The sequence below is a fragment of the Polyodon spathula genome, chromosome 15 (genome assembly GCF_017654505.1).
Source record: "Polyodon spathula isolate WHYD16114869_AA chromosome 15, ASM1765450v1, whole genome shotgun sequence".
NCBI classification, from domain to species: domain Eukaryota; kingdom Metazoa; phylum Chordata; class Actinopteri; order Acipenseriformes; family Polyodontidae; genus Polyodon; species Polyodon spathula.
Genome location: NC_054548.1, coordinates 38,045,241 through 38,068,159, shown reverse-complemented (window position 1 = coordinate 38,068,159; position 22,919 = coordinate 38,045,241). Strand labels below are relative to the sequence as shown.

General features: G+C 36.5%; 1 protein-coding gene across 4 annotated transcripts in view; it reads right to left on the bottom strand.

Moving 5' to 3' along the window:
* Positions 1–307: 307 nt before the first annotated feature.
* The window catches only part of LOC121327923 (roundabout homolog 1-like), a 339,729-nt gene continuing 317,117 nt past the window's right edge, over positions 308–22,919 (bottom strand). For 3 of the 4 annotated variants that reach the window (XM_041272274.1, XM_041272275.1, XM_041272276.1), the window contains 13 exons: positions 20,345–20,548; positions 17,480–17,506; positions 15,837–15,879; positions 14,281–14,435; positions 10,498–10,833; positions 9,267–9,377; positions 8,625–8,766; positions 7,898–8,161; positions 6,732–7,144; positions 6,042–6,194; positions 2,458–2,742; positions 1,358–1,560; positions 308–453 (listed from right to left, as the gene is read on the bottom strand). In XM_041272274.1, coding sequence (XP_041128208.1) covers positions 439–453; positions 1,358–1,560; positions 2,458–2,742; positions 6,042–6,194; positions 6,732–7,144; positions 7,898–8,161; positions 8,625–8,766; positions 9,267–9,377; positions 10,498–10,833; positions 14,281–14,435; positions 15,837–15,879; positions 17,480–17,506; positions 20,345–20,548 — 2,351 coding nt within the window. In that variant the 3' untranslated portion in view covers positions 308–438. The remainder of the gene's footprint in view (positions 454–1,357; positions 1,561–2,457; positions 2,743–6,041; positions 6,195–6,731; positions 7,145–7,897; positions 8,162–8,624; positions 8,767–9,266; positions 9,378–10,497; positions 10,834–14,280; positions 14,436–15,836; positions 15,880–17,479; positions 17,507–20,344; positions 20,549–22,919) is intronic. The other variant, XM_041272277.1, reaches the window with a different exon arrangement.

The window sequence follows — 22,919 nt, the reverse complement described above, 5'->3', positions numbered from 1 at the left end:
ATTTGAACAATTGTACAACAATGATAAAATAAACAAGGAAGACACATTTTAAGTACCACGACAAATTACAAAAAAAGATGATATATAATTACAATATGGGCCACCCCAATATGCTTGTAGCTAATTTTATTACAGTAATACTGTAAGGGCTTTCGAAAGGGATTGATAAAAACAATTCCCGACATAATAGTGTGTGTACACTATTACCCCATATTGCATTGAAATTGAAACAGTACCACTAGATTATGTTCTTTTACTGTACTTTTTCTTTAACTGGGCATCACAATTTCAGTCATAAATTAAAATATAATATAAATTGGTCAGTTTAACAAGATGAAAAGAAACATAATTTACATAATTTGATTGCACCAAACATTGTATCTGGCATTAAATATCAGGACTAATTGTTTTTTTTTTCCTTGCTGTTCACTTTTCTCTTCAGCTTTCTGCTCCCTGTGAAGAGTAAACACATTTGAGTTTTAATGCAATGTATTAAAAAACAAACAAACAAACAAAAAAACCAACCTCAAACCTTGTTAATTGGAAGTACACGAAAGGATCAGGCTTACTTGACCATGACTTTTTTTGACCAACCACTTACTTTACAATCGCCTGTCACTAAACACAGTGATGTATTGTCTAAAGGTCAGTTCAAAATATTCCAGCTCAGCCGATACGGTTGCGGTTTAAAGATGCAAGAAGATAAACTGGTGAGGAAAATGCCACGGCTTTCATTCCAAGTAAAGAATGATGTATAGATAAGTTTAGGCAGCTTAAAGTGGGCAGATAAAAAAAGACAAGTGTCACCTTGGTACAGTTTGATCAAGGTCTTTGAATAAGAAAGTTTGCCTCCATTTTTTTTTCATTCCTTTCAGCAAAAAAATTCCTCCAAACTGGCTCCTAAACTTGAAAAACTCAGGAATAGTTTGGTGTCAGTGCAGCTGAAGTGGACTAAGGGGGGTTACCCAACCCCCTGCATCAACGGCATGTATCAATAAGATATTTCTTAGGTCACCCCCCTTGAAATTAGTAATCAAAATGGTAATTTTTGCAATTTTCATATATGGTTTGACTATGTAGAGGGCATGGGTTTCACATCTCTTCTTTTGCACATTTTTAACCAGGAAACCCTTTTCCATCACATATGGTTTATGTATGATCACCAACAAATGAATGAAACATCTTCTAGAACTCCGTCCACTTAGCTGGAATTACCCTTTGGTCTCCATAAATAAACCTTGCATGGTTCATGTTACATGTTTATTTTTTTTTTTGCAGAAAGTACTAATTGCAATATTTTGTTCTCATGTGCTTAGAGACCTAGGAAGGGATGCAAGACTATACAAGAAGAAACTACCTCTAGCTCATCATCTTCTTGCTCAAAGGTTCCCATCCCTTGCAATCCGGCATCTGAAGGATTCCTTCGTCCTGCACTAGTCTGATCTGCTCGTCGTCTCCCCCCAGAACCCCTTGATGACATGGAACTGGAGGAACTGGGATCTCTGGGATTATGTGCTGTGGGAAATGTGGGCCGGCTGTATGGCAGGATATCCTCAGGGCCTATACATTGATATATAAGAATCTTAGCAAGGATTACATGCGTTCAACCTACACCGGTTCTAAGTGATTATGGCAATTCTTGGTCATTCAAAATGTAACTGCACTGACATATGCCTCTCTTCATGCACTGGAGCACTTTCATTTTTACTGTTCCAGCTAGATTACATTACCTTGTTGAAACACTAGTCTATATAGTTACCTTAGAATCTATGACTGAGCTTTGACTTAAAATATTGCTCAATCATGAACTTATAGTATTAGGGGAACCATTAACAAAAGAAAAACAAAGACTGGATATAAACATATCAGGTATTTAATTTACAGACTTTTAGTACAAATAGTTATTTAAAAAAAAAAAAAAAAAAACTTTTTTTTAATTAACACTTTTCAAAAAGCTTTGATAATACATGTCCATCTTCCATCTTGTCTCTCATTTGAAAGAGGTGGTAAATTAAAAAAAAAAAAAAAAAAAAAAAAAACTTTTTATTGTTTTTTTTTTTTTGTATTCTATATAAATTAATAATTCTGTGCCCAATTATTTTACAAAGATTTCCCACTCAGCTAAGGAGAACTGAAGTTTCAGTGTGTGTCCTTCAATTCAACGGCCAAGCCAATTTCCCCTTTTACACCCAGGAATTCGAGAGCGTATGTCAGGACAAAAGACCAGCCCTGCAGGTGTCTGTTTGAGCTTATCAGGTGCCTGGCCAGTAACATCCGCTGTAGTGCGATGAGGAAAAATAGCTCCCTCTGGAATTCCCAGCAAAGACCATCAACTTCGCAGAGCCAGGACGCAGACCTGTGCTCCCCTGACTTTATGACTCACCATGCACACCACACAGTCATGCAAGTAAGCCACTCAGGGACCCTATAAACCATAGACTTGCAATACTTTTGTACCTGGGTGCTGACGAGCCTTGCCTGGCACGCCCTCATGCCTTGCCGACCTGCTTCCTCGTGATTTGCTTTCCCTCTGCCGTTCCTGGGACTCTCTGCATTCTGTTGAGCTTGTACGCTCTGAGTGCTGTCTGGGGTAGTTTCCACCTCTCCTCTCTGCTGACCGGTCGCCCCTTTGCTCTGCAGGTGCCAGTTTGGATGACATCATAGGGCGCCCTTCCAATAGAGATTTTGTCTGATGGGTGGGGGACTTAATAGCAGGGGGAGGCAATGGGGGAGGAGGCAGGTCTGTGAACATAATACAGGACATGTTAGCTTCTTGACTCCAAATAATTGGGTAACCATCTAAAATCCCCAAGTTACCCAACAGCAAAACATTTTTTTTTAAAGAACATATATATTATATTATATATATATATATAACTATCTATATATTATATCTATTTATATATATATATATATTTTTTTTTTTTTTTTTTAATAAATGATATTCTTTTTGTAAAGTTGTTAGGTAATCTCCTTTACAAAGTGAAAGTTTGATACTGAACCGAACGTTCTGTCTGTCTGACCTCTTCAGTCATGCAACACAGAATGACCCTTAGTCACACTTGCTCCTCCTCTCACCCTGTACTTAATCTCTATCTCTCACGGTTAAGATTTGACTTGAGATCAACAGTCATCGCTGCCCTATTGGAGCCAACAGCTGATTTAATGCATTTATTTCACATTTTTTCTCTCGAGTAACTAGTAATAGCAAAATTACTTGTGTACTGCTCGTACTCAGAAAAATGGCCATACTTGTTATATTTACTTGTTTGTACTCGTACTCGGGCACACCCCTAGTAACCACTGACAGACAAACTAGATGGAACAATATTCCCTGACCTCACCTCTGGCACAAGTATAGTGAACATGCTTAAAAGGCTCAGCTGAAGCCAGCAAACTGAACTGAGGGAGTTTGTTCTTGGAGGGTGTTAAAAGCCTAGAATTCTCCCCATACTATATGAACTCATTAAGCATCACAGTGTCTTGGTAAATAATGACAAGGAAAACTAAACAAGATACACATTTTTTAATGATGCTGTCCTGTATTTGCTTGTCGTTAAATGTGTATTACAGACACAATATAAAGCAATTCATGTATTTTTAATTTTTTTTTTTTTTTTTTTACTAATGGAATCTATTATCACAGCAATAATATTGGTATAAAAAGTGTGGCTTTTGTAATAGAGGAATTAGCAAAGTAGGATATGAAAACTGTCATGAACATGCAACTTGTACATTTAATAGGTGCTCAATTTATGGATTTTGGCAGCCTTGTTAAGGCTATTCTTGAGAGCCAGATGTAAAACAACAAAGTCAGCAAGGGTTCCCTGGAAAACAAAGCTAAATTGCTCTGCGGGGGAGCCATAAATGTAAAATTGCTTATAAAGAATAAGATTTACAGGGTTTGCCTCCCCTCCTCATCACCCACCACAACACATGGATGAAAACCGAAGCTGTAATAACGAAAGGGCAAGACTGGCTTGCCTGGGAGTACGCCAGAAGGAACAGGTGCACTGTGTTATACCAATATTTAATGTTGTCTAATATCAGATTGACAATGGCCAATGCCCCCCCCCCCCCAGTTTAGATCCCACATTCAAAAAAAAATCTATGACACATCATAAATAAAAGTAAAGTTAAACACACAAATCTAACTATAATATATTTGTACAATAGTATATATTATACTTAGGGGTCTACTTAAATCACGGTAAATTTACTTATTTTTCACGGGTAGGTTGCAGAATAAAATTAGGATTTCGCGGACCTGTTTAAACATGAAATAGACCCAAGTAGACAGTATCTCAGAGCACGATAAAGCCTAAAAATAGTGGTACCTGCTTCCTTAGTAAAACAGAGTGCTGTCATTTGTTAAAGGAAGGCATGCAGCATCCCCCCTGCAGTTGACTTGCCCATACATTGAGACTGCATGTTCTGCATCCACTGAATTGGTTGGAAGTGTAAGACAAACCTTTGCCAAGTTATACAGATGTGGAAATCAATTAGAGACAGCCCAAAAACTTGTTTACCTAAGGGTATCTGGCATACTTTAATAAATGCAGCAAGTTCGTTGTCATGTTATTTGTCCCATCCAATAATTTATTTTGTTAGTACCGAGTCGAAACAAAGAAAGCTTGCCTAATCGTGTCTAAAATTCTAACTGCGAAAAAGTAAGCGCAGGTTCAGGTGAGGTGGCTGTGCTAGATCGTTTTAGTACTGATTTAACTTGCAGACAGGAATACTTTTTGTCTGGGCTGACTTTCCAGTTTGTTTTCTGAAATTTGTTTATTTAATGTTCTGTTCAGCAGCCTCTGTAGTAACCTTTCTTAATGTGAGATTCTGAAGCTAAACAGCGGTCGATCGTATTTTCTCCAGACACATTAAGACATGCAAAACTATTACCTCAATCTGCATGCACAGTTTCTTTGGGAAGTATCTTGAAACAATCATCAGCCGAAATATACTTTGCTTTTTTTGTCATCCATTTCAACAATTTTACCTCCAATGCTGAAAACTAGATTTTAGCAACCTAAATGAAAACAACGCAGCATCAACTTTGTCCCACCCCCTACTGCACAGTACAGGTCACACAAAAGCAGTACAGACACACTGATAGGCTCATTAAAATATCGTTGTCATTTGAACAGTAAATAACAATGTTAACTGCTTTGGAGAATTTTTATTTTTTTTTGTAAATATTATTTGTGACCGTTTTCTGTTTGTTTGCTTTTTGCTTGCGTGCAATGCACACAGGACAACGAACGAATAAAAAAGGGCTATCTACAGATGGAAGAGCCATAGTTTGCGTCACTTGCGTTGTGCACTAGTTCATTTAAACATGGTTTCTCTTGTTTTCCTTACTTGTTCGGTATACATTGGCCCCTAAAAAAGAGGTGAATTTCATGGTGACCCCTCAATTTCAATATTTCCGTGAAATCGCGATTTAGGTAAACCGATAATTATACTGTAATTTCCCGTACAGGTCATTTGTTTGTTTATTTATTTATGCAAGTAAATGCAACTGGTCATTTGCATCTGATGTAGTTAATAGGGAAACATTGTCTAAGGGAATCAGACTTATTTATGAGAGCTTATACATTTACATATGCAAGATTGTCCAGTCACTTATTAAATACACTCACTTTGGACCTGTGCACTGTATTCATTGTATTCATTTAAACTTGTAGCTCAGAAGTAAGGGTTGCTAATAGGTGAATAAGGAAAAACAATTCCAGAAAATGTAACATGTAACAGTGGTGAATGTGAGTTATTTGGCTTGGGTGACCTTTTCCATAATGTGCTCCCCCAAAACAACTTGGTGCCCCTCCCCCCCACCCCCATAGTGCACACTCTACCACCAGGCCTGAGGCCCTCACAGGTCAAAGTTCACCCTTCTCAATGTTTAGTTTAAAAACCTGGACAAGTGAGGATTGTCCACATCTTTGATGCTGTATAAAAAAAAAAAAAAAACAATACTCAAAACAATACTGAGCAAAATGTCATGCTGTCTTATCCAGAAGTATATTCATTGTCATCCTTACCTTCTGTGTAAACATCTTTACGGAGATGCGCAGGTGGGTGCTTCTGTTTTTTGGCAGGTCGTGTTTTCTGCACGACAGCAGCACTCATGTTGCTGTCTGTAGAGACAGGACTTGTGGGTCTATGACTGTTGGGGTTCATATAATGTCTGCGGCCTGCACATGTAAAGAGGTTTAAAAAAAAAAAAAAAAAAAAAAAAAAACATACAAATGTTTTAACTGCAATCCCACAAAACACAACATTACTTTAGGTCTGTTACTTGCTTGGCAGTTTACCTAGGGAAGCCATGAGCTTCTGTTTTCATATTCATGGTTTAGCCATCAAAACAGTCTGATCTTGATACAAGTGCCTTTACTATTAGTACTCCACTGAACAAAAGATGCGGTATCCCATGTTGCATACTTACATATACTCTGTTGTACAGATCAAAACAGAGAATTTAACATGCTACCTGCTGTTTAAAAACTCTCAACATTAACAATCAACAAAGCTAGTTGTAGACTGTAGATTGTATATTAGACTGAAAGACTAATCCAGGCTTGGTAGTTGGAATTTATAAATTGTATTCTATGCATGCAAGCCTGATGAGCAGCTGTCAATCAGTGTACAGAATTTAGCAAGTGTGTTATTCCTTTTCACATTTCTGGTCAGCCTTCCTTTGCTTGTGCACAACCCACAAAACACAAATGTACCTCTAGCAGCATCCGGCATTGAATATTTGGCTACTTTGAGGCCAGCATACTCTGCTGCAGCTGCGACTGCCTGAGCAAAGTCTGCATCGGTGAAGAATGAGCCGTCCGAAGAACTGACGGCACTGGACCTCCCGCTAGAAGCGTTGTCTTCCTCAGAGGCTGATCCCCAACCATTGATCATGGAGCCTGTTACAGAGCTCTCCAGGTCTCCCACGCTGGAGGCAGGAGTCTGCTCCAACCCTCGCAGCAGCAGCCTCCTTGAGTGCATCCTGGCGACCTCAACATCTGCCTCGTCTGCTTCTTCGTCGGGGGCGTCTGTGTCCATATCCGATACTAGGGGTCCAGATATGTAACCGTATGTGTGTGGTGGAGAGATGGGCCTTGGAGGAGGTGCAGGACTGACTGGATGGCGCCTGAAAGGGTAATTCAAAGATCGCACCATTGGTTTCTTTACCTTATGTAAACTCCTATCTTGTCCAGTGTGTTTACAGTCCTGGAAGGAAGTTCATTCATAGCTTTAACTTGAATCCTGTTTGCCTCTAGGTCACTCTGTGAGCCGCAGAGACATGTCCCTGCTACTAACTGCAGCATAGTAGGTTTTAAATTACAACTTCAAATGTGTTTTTTATTACACATGTAACATTTTACAGGAAACAAATATTTTAGCATGGACTAAAAAGATATGGGCCACTACATTCGTGTAATGTAGGTACCTTCAAGGGGATAGCGCAGAAACTATTACAGTTAATGGCAGTACCGAAGTAGACTGCTGTAATTAGACAGAAGTTTAAAAGGGAAAATATCAAAGCAATAGGCTATACAGACCATATGTTAATCAGTGTACTTAAATAGGGCACATTCAGATGTATAAACAATGATTGAGATTTCCTGCATGTGGTGCATTTTATGATGAGAAAAACAAACATTCCCAACATTATTTAGTTAAAATCAAATAAACATAACACATTTAAATAAATAGTACCAATAAAAATGTACTTTGGAATAGCCCAGGTTTAACAGTCTGCCAGTGTTTCGATACAATACCTAAACATCCGACATTACTAAAAGAGTTTGTAATGAGTCTACTCCAGTTTAGGTTTCACATGAACTCAGGAGGAGAACCTCTAACACACCACTGTATACCACAGGGCTCACAAACAGCATACCTCCTGTCATGCTGGTGCTGTGTGCGGGCCATTTCCTCCTGGCATTCCTGTAGCATGGGCTGCAGCTCCTCTAGTGGGGAGGGGGTGAGCGTGGCAGTTGACTGGTGGCTGTAGGACACGGCTGCTGGGGAGGAGGCAGCCCCCCTGATAGGTGGAGTGGGACCCCTCTCAATTTCCTCCTCTTCATCCTCCTCATCTTCCTCAAGCTCGTCCTGCAGGTACATTCTGGATGGGGGCACGGGGCACTTCATTTCTGGGTCATAGCTGGGAGAATTACACATCAGTACATAGTTTTCAGTTAAGTATAATATAGAGGATAATCCACCAATTTTAAAAGATTTATACAGTATTTTATAGTTGATTTCCTTCATGAATTTTATTTTAGTATACATTTTCACAGCTGACAACAGTGACTTGTTTGCTGCTGAGAGGAAGCAGACTGATGAACTGTGATGTTACTATAAGGCTTTCCCATAGTGTCTGTGGGATCAACTATACTGCAACTACAATCAAACTACCAAATCAGGCTTAATTACTATGTATGAGTAGGATATTTGATTAGATTCTTCATTACTTTTCATGGAAATGGATTTATCTGTAGATAGAAAGAGCCACATTTTGTAGCTTGTAGTTATTCTCAGAATACTCAGCCACACATATTGTATAAATATATTTAGTTTTACAGGGCATCCACACTAAAATCTTAATAATGCATTCAACTGGTTACCTCTCTTCCATTGACATGGTGTACTCTTCATTGCTTCTACATGGTGGTGGGTTGGCAGGAGGTGGAGGAAGCAAGTCTGCCCAGTTCAGCGTAGTCTGTTTTGGAATTTTTGGAGTTCGGGATTTCTTGTGACCTTGACTCCCTTTTTATTTCACACAGAAAACAACATTTATTACTACCACTAATTGATATTAACTATGCATGTATTTGAAACTGAAAATACATGTTATTTCAACATTATGGCTCATATTGGGCTGATGTCAATATTTACAGGGCTTAATTCAAACTGTATAAAATGTACTTTATTTGAATGAATGCTTTGAATTAAACACGGCACTCAGTAGACGAATGTTCAAAATGCTGAACTTTCTTTGGGAAACTAGATAATATAAACTGTTTAAAGGGCTACAGAACACCCTGTAAGGTTTACAACAAAAGCAATGTTTTGCCTTTGCTGTATATTTGTTGTAAACACTAGTTATCATCTCCCTTTAAGTAGATGGTAACTATTGAATACATGCATTTGTAACGCATTGCTTAGTTATGAACTTTCATCTTCATTTGTTTGTACGTAGATATGTTTAAATTTATACTGTATATAAATGCCTATACACAGCATAGTGTGTTTATTTATTTCCTTACCTGAAGTGTTGCTGCCTCTATCTGAACTGTTGTACGAGCCAGCTGTGCTCTGATCATGCGACTGGTTGTAAGGGATTGTGGCGGGAATACTTGTGTCAGTAACTCGATAATCTGAAAGGAATTACAATGCACATTTACAGTTTTATTATATGGTAATAACAATTAAATATTGGAGTATTAAATTCACCTACAACAGTTCTTCACAGTGTAATTTATATCCCCATAACACTGCAAGTAGAAACTGCAGTAACATGTCTATTTGACTGAGAGACTGACATAATGGCTATGTTTAGAAGCTGTTGTCCCTAATATATACAGAAGAAGAATGTAGAAACAGACAAAAAAGGAATTATATTTTAGTGTAAAATGAACATGATTGTGGGGCACCACAACTTCAATATACACAAATAAATAAATAACAGAAATGTAACTCTCACTAGATATTCATATATTTTATTGTTCTTTGGATGCAAATTCTTAAAAAAAAACTATCCAGAGAAAAATGTTGACTAACCGTACACATTACCGTGGCATGGAAAAGATTAAAGATTCTCTGCTAGAAAGTTCAAAGTAGAAACACATGAAACCAATCACTGGTCTGAGGTACCACTGACATAAAATTACTGTATTTGCAATCCAGCTATCACTCACTGACATGAATTACCAGCTATGTTAATAGCTACTCTATGAAGCATTCAAGCTATCCTTATTTCAAAACCACACACATACCGGAAATGCTGTTTAAACATTCAATACAGTAAAGGTTTTCTTTAGCTGGCAGTTAATTCAAGACAAAAAGCAAACAAATTACACAGTAGACTGGTAGACTTGTGGAAAATATACAGTACACATGGTGTTAGTAACTAGCAAAAATCCCAAATGTGAAAATAAATGCAGGGGATGTCTTCTATGCCAAACCTAAATATATACAAATTCAGAAGACCCTTTTATATTCCACACTTTCTAGTACTGTTCTGGTGATGTTTGATTGGTGCTCGTTAAAGGTGTAAAAGCAAAGATTCTCAAAAAATAGGTAATGCTAGCTATTTATGTAATTGGCATAGCCATACATAGAACAAAAAAAAAAAAAAAAAAAAAAGCCAGATTGAAAAAGCTTGTTTAAAATGCTTGACGATTGAGTGTTTTAAAATTGAATAACTGTAGCAATCAGTTGACATGCTGTTCCATTCTGGAATCATTTGCAACCAGGACGTCTTTAATATTTACTTACCTTTATTTAATTTATTTTGTTCCATGATGTTGTACTGCAAGGCCGGGACCTCCTGCTTTTGCTGGATGGATGGCTTCCAGTGTTTCTCGTTCATCTCCGTATTGCCACTGTTGATGTTGTTTCCAATGCTGGATTGGATTAACTGGGTCGTGGCATAAGGCGTTGGCTGTCCTGCTGGGTTGACAAAGCGCCCGTCCTTCATGTTGGGGCTGTTGAATGTCTTCATTTCATTGATTTTGTTGCTCAGGTCCACATCTCCATACACTCCAGAGTCAGGCATCATCAGGTTGGTCTGTTTGCTATCTAGCTGGTTGTTGTAATTTGCAATACAATCAGCTGAACAAAAGAAAACCCCATGTTTAAAAACAAAATAACTTACCAATCACTTTACAAGATATTCTTTTTTTCAATGTTAGGACATTTTCTTTCAACGATGTATTTTTGGTATACAAGGTTGCCACAGAATTGTTGCATTAACTTGTAAAAAAGGGAGAGAATGGAATAAAGAGGCCATTTTCCCAGTCATTTTCTGTTACTCTCATCAGCAAGGTTTACAGTGCCATCTGGAGACAGGAATGGCATCTGTTCTCACTCTTTATTCCTGATGACTTGGCAATCATTTTTTGTCACCAGTACAGAAATATTTCTCCAAAATTCATAAACCCAGGAATCAAACAGCTCTGGTACTAATGGCAATCAGTGAACATTTGTTTGTTTATAAATTTAACAAAGCATAGTAAAAGCGTTAGGTAAGGCATTAAAAGAAGGATGTATTTTAAAACTGCATATTACTGATATCGCAACCACCTAGCTGTCCGTTAATTTTACAATAGCACACATCTCAAAGTGTCATATTTCGATTATAACATGGCCTGTTCCATAAGGAAAACCTGAGTAAGAAAGCTATTTAAATGTAATGCCTTTTAAAGTGTATAACTATACAGCACACTAGTGATTATTTTATTGTTATTTCTGCAATTAATCTTTACTAAGAAACACAAGGATCTCAATAAGGTTGTAAAACAATAATAATACACATTGTTTTTTTAAACAATAAACAGTACATTTAAATCATGATCCAACAAATACAGAATATACACAGGGCTGGGATGCACAATGTCTCTATCAACTGTATTTATACAGGGAATGCTATTAAGAACCATGTTCTGAAATATCAGTCAAAACACACAATAACCCAAACACTGAATGCAGGTAAGAGAAATCCCTTCCTTAAGGTGTCTACAACCTGCAAAAGGTGTTGTAGCCTATTATTTAGAACACACTGAATATATGTATATGTATATATCCATTCAATCACAATGGGTTATAGTGATTTAAGGAGTTCTAAAAACATGACACCTAAAGATTAGGGAAATAACAACAGGCTTGAACTTAAAACTGTATTATGCACTTAAGCTCACATTTTCAAATTCTCACTGGTTTATTTAAAATCTTTTGACTAGCCCTACAAACTATTGGGGTAAATACAGGAACTAAGCCAGTGGAGTATATTCTTATTAAATGTATAACTACATTATCTATGATTGGCCTCTTTGTAGACACACTTGGCTCCTCCTAAGTCTTTAGTCTTGTGTCCTGATTGTGATTCTTCTTACTGTTGTCTGTATTAAATGGACACCTGGAGCTACACAACCACTTTCACAATATTACAGGTATTACATTAAGATGTGCTTGTATTTGCCCTCCGAGGCTTTTCTACATATTTTAAATTACCAAGCGCACTAAAAAGATATTACATTGGAACCATAACATCCATATGTAAATCAGCTAAGCAATTCAATCACTTACAAAGTAAAGCCAAAAGCTTTTCAGGTTTTCTAAATCACTGCGGCTTTCACCTTTAACAAATCACAAGACTGCGATACAGAACTACATTTGTAGCTCACATCAGTATTAGTGCTGACTTTTATAAATCAGATAGCTCAATTGTACATACATATATAGTTGTAGTCAAATGTTTACATACTTTACCCGAATGGAAATTTAGAATTTATATAAGTTTCTCAAAAACAAATAAATTATAGGAAACGTCTTTAGTAGCAAAAGTTTTGCTTTTGTGGATGAGGAAAAAAAAGTTACAAGAAATATTTATTTCAGCAATTTTTCTTTTTTTTTGCAAAACTCCAAAAATGCTAATTCAAAAGTATTCATACCCTGACAAGGAAAATTGAATTAATAGCTAGTTGAGGACACTTTAGCAATAATAACCTCTTTTAAACAATTAAGCTATTTGTCAATTAGCTTTTGGCATGATTCTTTAGTGATTTTTGACCATTCTTCAACACAAAATTGTTCCAGTTCATTCAAATTCGAGGACTTTCCTTGTGCACAGCCTTCTTCAACTCATACCAAAGATTCTCAATCAGATCTGGATCAGGACTTTGACTGGGCCATTCCAGATTTTATTCTTTGGATCAATGTTATGTTGGAACACCTAGTTGTGCTTTAAACCAAGTTTTGTAGAGGGGAGTTTCAGATGATTGGCCAGTATCTTTTGGTATGCTATAGAATCCATTTTACCATGTATTGGAACTAAATTTCCTGTGCCATTAGCAGAAGAATAGCCCCATAGAAGGCTATTACCACCTCCATGCTTGACAGTAGGTATGGTGTTCATTTCCTTGTACACCTCACCAGACTTTCTCCAAACGTAGCGACTATCAGCGTGACCAAATAGCTTGATTTTTGTTTCATCACTCCAGAAACCCTTTGACCTGAAGTCATATCCATTTTTGCAACCTTTAAGCGATTGTCCTCATGATGTTTTCCTAAGAGCTTTCTCCTTGGCTTTCGACCATTGAGACCTTCACCATGCAATACTACCTATGGTTGAAATGGAAACCCCAGTCCCACTTGCAGCCAGTTCACTTTGCATATCTTTGGTAGTCAATCGTTGTTGTTATTAACCTTCTTCACAATTCTTCTACTTGTTCTTGGTGGATGAACTTTCTTCCAGACCGAGGGAGCATTGTGACAGTACCATGAGTCTTGTACTTCATGATAATAGAAACAATAATTGAAATTGGGATATTATGTTCTGCATTATCATATTGAAATTTCTAGCACCTTCTAGACAATACTATCATAGCATCAAAGGGTACGAATACTTTGGAATTAGCATTTGTGGAAAAAAATTGCTGAAATAAATAAATTGTAGACATCTATTTCTTGTAACATTTTTCCTCATCCACAAAAGCAAAACTTTTGCTATAAAAGATTTTTCCTAAAATTCTTTGTTTTTGAGAAATTTCTAGAAATTATAAATTTCCACTGGGGTATGTAAACTTTTGACTACAACTGTATATATATATATATATATATATATATATATATATATATATATATATATATATATATATGCATTTAAACAAATACTACTGTTAAATCATATTAATTTGAAATATATTACCCTAAGGAGTTGACAGCTTTACCAAACCTACCTCTGAACTCAACCTTTTACAATACATAATAAATGTGCATTCAATGCAGGGTACATCTTCTAATTCTATCAGGAAAGTTGGGGCTGCCAATCTGTAATAAAGCTACAACATAGCGTTTCTCAAACAGTAAGCTGCCAACCAAGCACCAAAAATCAGCTATTTAACAGTGACTGAAACTGCCTTACAAACACCAGATTCAGCTTTTAAGTAAAAGACAATGCACATGGTACAACATATTGCAGGTGTTTCTAGTTGCTTGTCCAACATCTGTAGATCTCTCCTAGAAAGCGTTTTTAACACTGGTGCTGATTTTTTTCCTTACCTGGGCGGCTGTAGGTCGCGAGATTGCTGTCGCTGTTTCCATTGCCTGATGTACAACAGTTCATGCTGCAGTCATTGTGGTTTGAGCAAGTGTTGGGCCAGGTGTCTGCAAGCCATGGTTGTGCAGCAGGCTCACCGATGTTCAGCAAACCAGGTCTGGAGGATAAAATACAGAAGGCATTTAAATCTACTTTCTGAATTCAATTTTGAATGAATACTTAAGTCTCTTGCTTTGATCTTGTGTTTAGATTTTCCTAGATGAAAATGAGTTTTGCAAGTCAGGGAGATACTTTGAGATTGCTGAAAAACTATGAATGAACCTAAAAAAAGAACTCATGGCTCTAAATAAACCAGCGACAACCAGTGTGTCATAGCAAAGGGGGTGAATACTTATGCAATCAATTATTTTCTGTTTTGTATCTGCAATTAATTTAGAACAAGTTGTAGATTTTATTTTTCACTTTGACATTATGGACTTTTTTTGTGTTGATCAGTGGCAAAAACTCCTAATTAAACCATTTTGATTCCATGTTGTAACACAATAAAATTTGGAAAAGTCCAAGGGGGGATTTATTTTACTTAACCAGGTACATGCTTACATGAAGGTTCCTTCCAAGAAGAAAGACATTTTTGGAAACTGGGTTTGAAGTTGCAATACAAAATGATACTTACAAAAAGACAAAATAATAAAATGTTATATCTATAGATATATATGTATATCTAGATTGGCCCAGAACTTCAAAGAGAAGACTGGACGAAACCCGTTTTTTAAACAATTTCTACCGAATTTCAGGGCTTGCCCGGGCAACTCTAGTTTCGTCAATGCTTCGAAATCGATGCTGGGCGAATCTGGTTAACCCATGCCATTAATTTGGGTGAGTCTAGTGTATTGACTTTAAATAGATTATATAAAAACCTTTTAGGTCTGAATCTCCTTCATTTTACCTGGTAAAAGCATATTGGCCAGGAGTGTCCGAAGTTGGCTCTATAGTCCTGGGCTTTGTTCCAACCCTTTTCTAAATTGTTTAATTGAACCAATTAAACCTCCACACACATCCTGAAGTAGTTAATTATATAATTTTCCCTGTTAAACAGGGAGTGGAATGGTCCTCCCAGACCGTAAATAGACACCCCTGATATTGGCTGATACGCAAATACAAATATTTATTTGAATGCTTTTTTTGGGAGACAGTCCAGTGAACAGTTCCATCTGGCACAATCCTTTTGAAAAAGAAGTATCAATTACTATGTTTTTTTACTGACATAACTCCAGCTAAAGCAATGATGTGGTTTAACGCAACATTGCTCTGTGGCAAGATTATGAGGAAGAGTTCAAAAACACCTTACCCGAATTAAAACTCATAGCAAAGATACACAACATATAGTACAAAAATCTAATAGGACAGAAATTCAAAGTCGTAAGGGTCCCCTAGAATCTGAGAAGAGCATATCACAAAACTGCATTCAGTTTAAGCCTATTAAAATATTGCATTACTTTTTCATCAATTAAATTAGGCATGCGTTATTCGCACATATTTGGAAATCTTAAAGCATTACCTTCCTCCACTGCTTACAGCTTCTCCTCCTCTCTGATAGGTCACTAAATTATTTGGAAAGAAATATGTATTAAAATACACATAATGGAAATGAATAGGAAACATATAAAACACAGGGATTTGAAGAAGACGACGCCACATTTTTAGCAGGCCTGTATTTCACTGTCAGTGTAGTGGTATATTTGCACACAAACAAATATTTATACTTCACACATTTTTTCTTCTGCAACATGGTACATTTTAATGAAACTATCAGGGCAGGGTAGATGCTAAGAAGCTTATCCATGCTGTAAATTCTGATGGATTCTGGTGCTACGCATTTTTTTTTTTCAAGTAGGGAACATGAGGAATTGGCAGCTAAATTGTCCTCTTTCAAGTAGCTCTAAGCTGGTTGGTCTGTAAAGGAGAGATAACTGCCACCTTAATTACAAATTTTGGATTAAAATGTAACAGACAGTTGCGGTTTTCTTTTTTTCTAACCCAAACAGAAAGTTAAAAGCCTGTCTGCCTGCTTAGAGGAGTTTTCCAGACTTCGGATAACATCTCACAAAAGCCTGAAATGAGTCACCTGAATAGAACTGAAATGCCTTACGGAAATATATATATAAATATATATATATATCTTATATATATATATATACATATATATATATATATATATATACACACACACACACACACACACACACACACACACACACACACGCATTTTTCCAAGACAAACACTTAGCACAAAATAAAATTTATATATAAGATTCTACAAATAAACATTAATTATTAATATCTGATGAATTTATATTTCGTGCATCCCAGTTCTTTAATCCACACAAAAATAAATAAATAAATAAAAAATAAAATAAAATAAAATAAAACAGCTACGGCAACAAAACTGATAGGTAAAACATCAGGAAGTACTGGCATAATCTTTCAACAAAATAAATCCTGTTTGGAAATCAAGTAAACTGGATGTTAATCTGCTCCCAGGTGTAATACACTGTCAGCTGTGGATGTTTATTATAGTAATTAAGGCATTGCAGTCTCAATTAAAATGTATTTTACAAATGCCCCAGTCATGTACCTGCACTCTATATACCCCCAATGTAGAACTGCTCCTCATTAACACATGTACAGTACTAGATAGGGTATGCAGCCTTTACTTCGGTGAACGAATCTTTCACAGCAAGCCAGCACTGTCTACCAATAACTAATTTAATGCATTATACACTACTCTGCTTCCTACACAACTATTGATAAACACCAGTATTTGAGTATAAAGGAACTTTACACATGCACATATTTTTGTGATTATCAATATAACACTTTCATCTGTTAAGCTCATCGTACTGAAAGATGACGAAATATAGCAGAATATGACTGGTTCAAGACTCTTGGCTATCACTACCCCAAGTAAATTAAATCACTGCTTAATATTCTATAATATTAATTTCCCTGTGAAATATACTAGCAAACCACATTGTGCGTCTTTTGCTTTAATTATAATTAAACAACATTTATTCTTGAAGACTGATCAATTTTGCTGTGAAATACCAGGAAGCCCTGTGGAATACGACTTTCACAGTGTGAAACCTTTATACAAGATAAACAAACAGTTAACACACAGAAAGGTACACCTATCTACCGTACCTGTTGGTGTGAAGGTAAAAGATGGAACTGAAAAAAAAAAAAAGATACTAGTTAGTGAGCAGAAGGTATATAGCACTGTTTTAATACCAAATTAGGCCTCTTTATTAATAAAAAAATATATATCAAAAATCAATAATTTTTATATCTACACACACGCACATACACTTTACTGTTGCAGATATATTGCTCCTCCAGCCAGACAGCCACTCAAAACATACAGACACGCATAAAAATTCTAGTTTGATTCTGGGAGTTTAATATTTTTTGAAATTAAAAAGCCTGCTTTGCACTGTTTGTACATGTCCATTCTATCAAACAACTGCTTATCAGTAATAATCAATATACATCTTCTATTGGGCCGTAAAAACTTTGAATCGTTTGGCCAATTTCTGCCTTTTAACATACTGTACTTCTCCACAGTGGGACACTTTGATCGCACCAGCCTAACAGCACATCCTGCCGAGAGGTGAGACCTGGAGCAGCTTTGATTTCACCCACACATCTAGTCTGTTGATTCCCGCTGCTTCTTGTTAAGCAATATCATAGCACTATCGAATAAACGGCTACTTCAATCATAACCACGCAATGAAATAAAGCCCCTGCATTGCGGTAGTTCATTGTGCTGAAGGCTCTGGTAATGAACTGTCATCACATTCCTACATGTTATATAAGTGACTGGGCTTAGTGCACTTTATCATCCCAATCCCAAACTACACCACCATATAAATATTAAATCCTTTGTAAAAAATAGACTGAAAAACAACAACTCCAGGGACATACATCATCAGCAAAAGCAGTAAATACAGCATTCTAGGTATCAGTAATATTAAAAAGGTGATCACTGTGATGTATTGTGAGTTTGGCATACAGACAGGACAGATGCCTCCATATACCTACAGACTCTTCATAACTCGAGACAATGCATGCATTATTTTTAACTATAAAACACTTAGTCGTAAGATATATAGTAAAACTAAAAAGAAACTAGTAACATTCTTTTGATAAACCTTTAGATGAGAAATCTGCAAAAAGCAACTGTTTTATTTGAACTGAAGGTGGAGCTCTATCGTACTGTATGTGAAATATTGTATCAAACAATACTCTGTTCTCACAGCAGTAATGAAATGCAGGTGCAAATAGTGTAAGTTAATAAAGAAGGCATGCCTGTCCAAAGTCACATGACATCCTGGTTAGTAAAAGCTTAACCCCGGGTTAATGAGCTTGCATTCTTCCTAAAAGAAGCAAATCCAGCATTCTGGCATTGAAAGCTTTTCGATCAAATTATTATTATTTGCCTCCTTTTATCATAACCACTTAACCTTGGGAAAAAAACATACATGTCCTTGGGAGTGTATATCCAATTCATGCACTGTCCTTCAAGTGCAGCAAGGCAATCTCTATCAACCAAATGCTATTATGCTATCTTTCATCTACTTCTTTTCATGCCACAACAACAATTTATCATGATGTATAACAAGAAAAAAACAACACTTCTATGGTTTCTATTCTCTCTGAAAACTGGGGGTATTGTTGCAGCCATTCATTTAGTTACTAGAAGTTCACAACTTTTCAACTGGAACTAAAGAACCGATACATACAGGTTAATCTGAGTAAAATATGTGCAGGTATATACACCCACAGAAGATTAGCTGTGCTATGTGTGGGGGCGGCACTTCAACAGCTGTAAAGCCTGAAGCAAGGCATTAAAAAGACATAATTACAGTTTTAATAAAGCTCTGCTAACTTGCTAACAGTAGTCAGATTCATTGTTGAGTTCGTAAGCAAGCCCATACTGAAGAAATACAATGCACAATATCCCTTTGTATCTCACCACCACTCAGAGATACACATATACATTTGGAAGCATAGGTTTCTAGCTGCAATGTGTCCGTAGTACAGTTAAAACATCAGGCCATGTACTTTTTATTAGAGAGGCAGTGACAATTATGATTGACCTCAAAACTAACCTGAACACAATTATACCTGGACCTCTCTCAAATGTAAATTACTGCATGCTGAATTGAGTGGTGGTTTGGTGATGTTCACTGGGGGCCAAACATTTCAGTTATGAAAGGCAAGTGAAAGAGCCTGCGATGCCAACTAACTATGATTGAACATGTTACTTTAACACAGTTTACTGTAGATGTACATTATGTTTCCTGATAAACAGACAGCTATTAAAAACAATATAAATAGTTAACAAATAATAAACATAGCCACAGGGTGAAGGAGGATGTATTTATTTCCACCATTACATTAATAATTCCAACCTAATTTTGTATCCTTAGAGATGCACCCTATAAATGAGAAAGACGCATAAAGATTTATATCGAGCTGGCACCCAGTTTGATATAATATTTGATCAATGATAATGAGGCGACATGGTCGATCCCAGTGGAAAACTATGCATGCCCAGATCTCTTTCTCCTGCTGATGAGGATGTCACTCAGCAGTTAATGTAGAAGACACACTTGTATTTTGTGATTTATATACTGTATGACACTGGCAGAAACTATGCCAAGATCAAGTCTATTGCATTATCACAATATACAAATCTTCTCTTAATAGCCCAGTTTAGCATTGAAGACAATTTAGACAATGAAGAATGTTTTCCATAGAAAACAAATAAAACTATTCATTTCACAGTTCCTTAGGTTTCTTTGTTCTACTGATGTGTGTTCCAAAATTCAAATGACCAAACAGGCTAGCTTTCATTATGAACATAAATTACTGAAGTTCAGTAGGTACACTTTCTGCAATTTATGCACAGTTAAAAGTGCCAAAGCCTAACTGGTTTAGCTTGATGAAAGTGTCAGGAATCCTCTGAGATGCTAAAGCAATGTCTGCAATGGTAAAAATATTTACCTTTCCTTATCCCTGCATAACTGCTACTGAGGCCACTCCTTTTCTTCCTATGTCGGTACAGCCAGATGCTAAAAACCATCAAGATAATCCAGCAGGCTGCTCCAATCCCAGCAATAAACGCAGGCTGCTTTACCACGTCGGATATCTGCTGTGATAGAGTACTAACAGACTCTTCAGCATTGGCAGTGATTCTTCCTGACGAGTCTAATGATCAAGAGAGGAAAGAGAAGACAGAACAACTTAAATATGAATCTTTAAATCATCGTCTACAAAAAAAAAAAAAAAAAAAAAAAAACCCACAACATTGGCAGTCTTTACCAGGACAATGAAGGGCATGGTCAGTTCAGGACTGAGTTACACTTTGCAGGGACATTTTCATGGGGTATGCCAGCACAATGCTAGACTATAGTGAGTGCCAATGTTCCTCACCTTACATGAACACTAAATTCACACAAAGTAAAAAGCAAAGCAGGTAAAGGTCATTTTCTTCTTTTAAATAAACAAAACTGTTTAAATCAGTAAGACATGGTGGAACAGTTAACTATAACGTTTTGTAAGTAACTTGAACTCTGCCAATGTTTAAGAGCTGAAAACAATTACAAAAGTCTAATTAAGCAAACTATCAGTTCACTTAAGTAATTGAGAGCTCAGTTGGAATGAAAACCAGCAGACACGGGGTCCCCGGGACAAGGTTTGGGAAACACTGGTTTAGGGGATGTTGAAACCAACCAGTACAGAGAGGGTTTCGTAGCGTAATAGGTTACTGGAGCGGGACGCCTTTTGTGGCAAACTTTTATTTTTAGCTTTTTGTTTTGTTTTCTTGATTAAATCTGATACTAAGGCTACCATTGCTGGTACCCTAGTGGCATGTTTATTAAATCAGCGTGCATGTGCGGCGTGTCAGCACCCAATGCTCTGTGTTATTATTCATTGATGACCCACGAAGGTAACATCCTTTTTACACATGGCCATGGTCAAACTGGGGTTTTTTTATGTTCCCGTTTCCTGTTTAAAAATGGATGGAAACCAAAAGATCAAAGAAAACACAACAATGCTTTCCCCCCAAGCAATGACATTTGATGTTTCCAGATAGAAAGCAATAACGAAGATGGTTAAGAATTAATTACATTATTGATCGATCACCACTACAATGCTATTTTGTAACTCAGCTACACTTTAATTTGGTTTTCATTCCCTGCCCTTTTTTTTTTACTGTTTATTGATTTTGCTGTGAATGGTCGGCATGCTAATCCTGAGGTATAATGTTACTGAGGTATTCAATGATCTTAATTCTGGAAGCTTTCAGCAGAATAACAAAAAACTAAAATGATGAATAGAACAAGATGACCTAGCAACTAGTGAATGGCTCTAAACACGATTCAAATACATACTCTCTGATATAGTATACTCGTCGTTAAAGAAGTACTTGGCATGCCATTTTAATAACTATCCGATTATGAATCAACAGTGCTCCCACACTGCCTTTTTAAATCTTCGTTACTTCCTTTTACCTGATCAACTACTTTAAGGTAAAACCTTCTGCTTTCCAGATTTTTGTCTGCATATGTAAGATAGAAACCAATGTTTTAGCATTTTTGTATTAAGATTTTAAATCAAACATGAAATCATCTCCCCAGAAATAGTTATCCTAGTTACCTTATTTTTTTGTTTCAGTCCTTTTAATTTTCCAGAGTACTCCAAGGGTCAGCAGGTTTACCAAAGCAGACTTTTTCTTAGTGTAAGTTTCTATTGCAGTTGTATTTGGGAAAGGCTAAGTTGGACTGTCTAGAGTTTTATGGAAAGCAACCAATGTCTCCACTGTGAATATCCAGGTAGGAAAAGAGAAGGGCTTTGTGACTAATATATTATAATTCCTCTCTATATTTCTAGATTCCTCTGTATTTTCTCACTGGGGGAGCAAACTAGCAACAAATGCTTTGGGTTTTCTTCAGTGGATTATAAACTGCATTCAGTGTGTTCATTCACTCCTATAGACCCAGACAGCTTTTTTATTTTTCCTGTAAGATCTGAAAACCGCTTAGGTTTAGAAATAAATGTAAAATAACAGCACCTCTACCGTGGACCTAAAACAGCTTATAATGCAGCCAGTCTTAAAACGAAATGCTGTATGTGTAAAATGTTAATGCACAGATTGAATGCTATGCCAGGTTTTCTTTTCACTATGGTTTTAATTTATTAGAAGTACACTTCAATTTGCACTTATATTTTTGTTTCTTATGAAAGGCAATGGATAAAACAGACTTGTATGCATGATATAGTACATACAGTCATAGTGTGGACTATACGCTACCTTCTACAAAGCAAACTTGTGTTTTACCAACAAACACCATGTCTTGTCACACTAGGTGCTTTTGTTAAGAAAATAATAGATTTGAATAGCACAAAGTAATCTGAGAAAATATTAAAAAGGGTTTAAGGTGTTTTACATTAACATGTATATCATATTACACCAAATATAAATCGATTTTAGAGAATTTTTCTGATCATGAACAATCTGAATTAGTGAAGCATAATAACTTAATTTTGAATGCAAGGCAACAGAAAACAAAAAAAA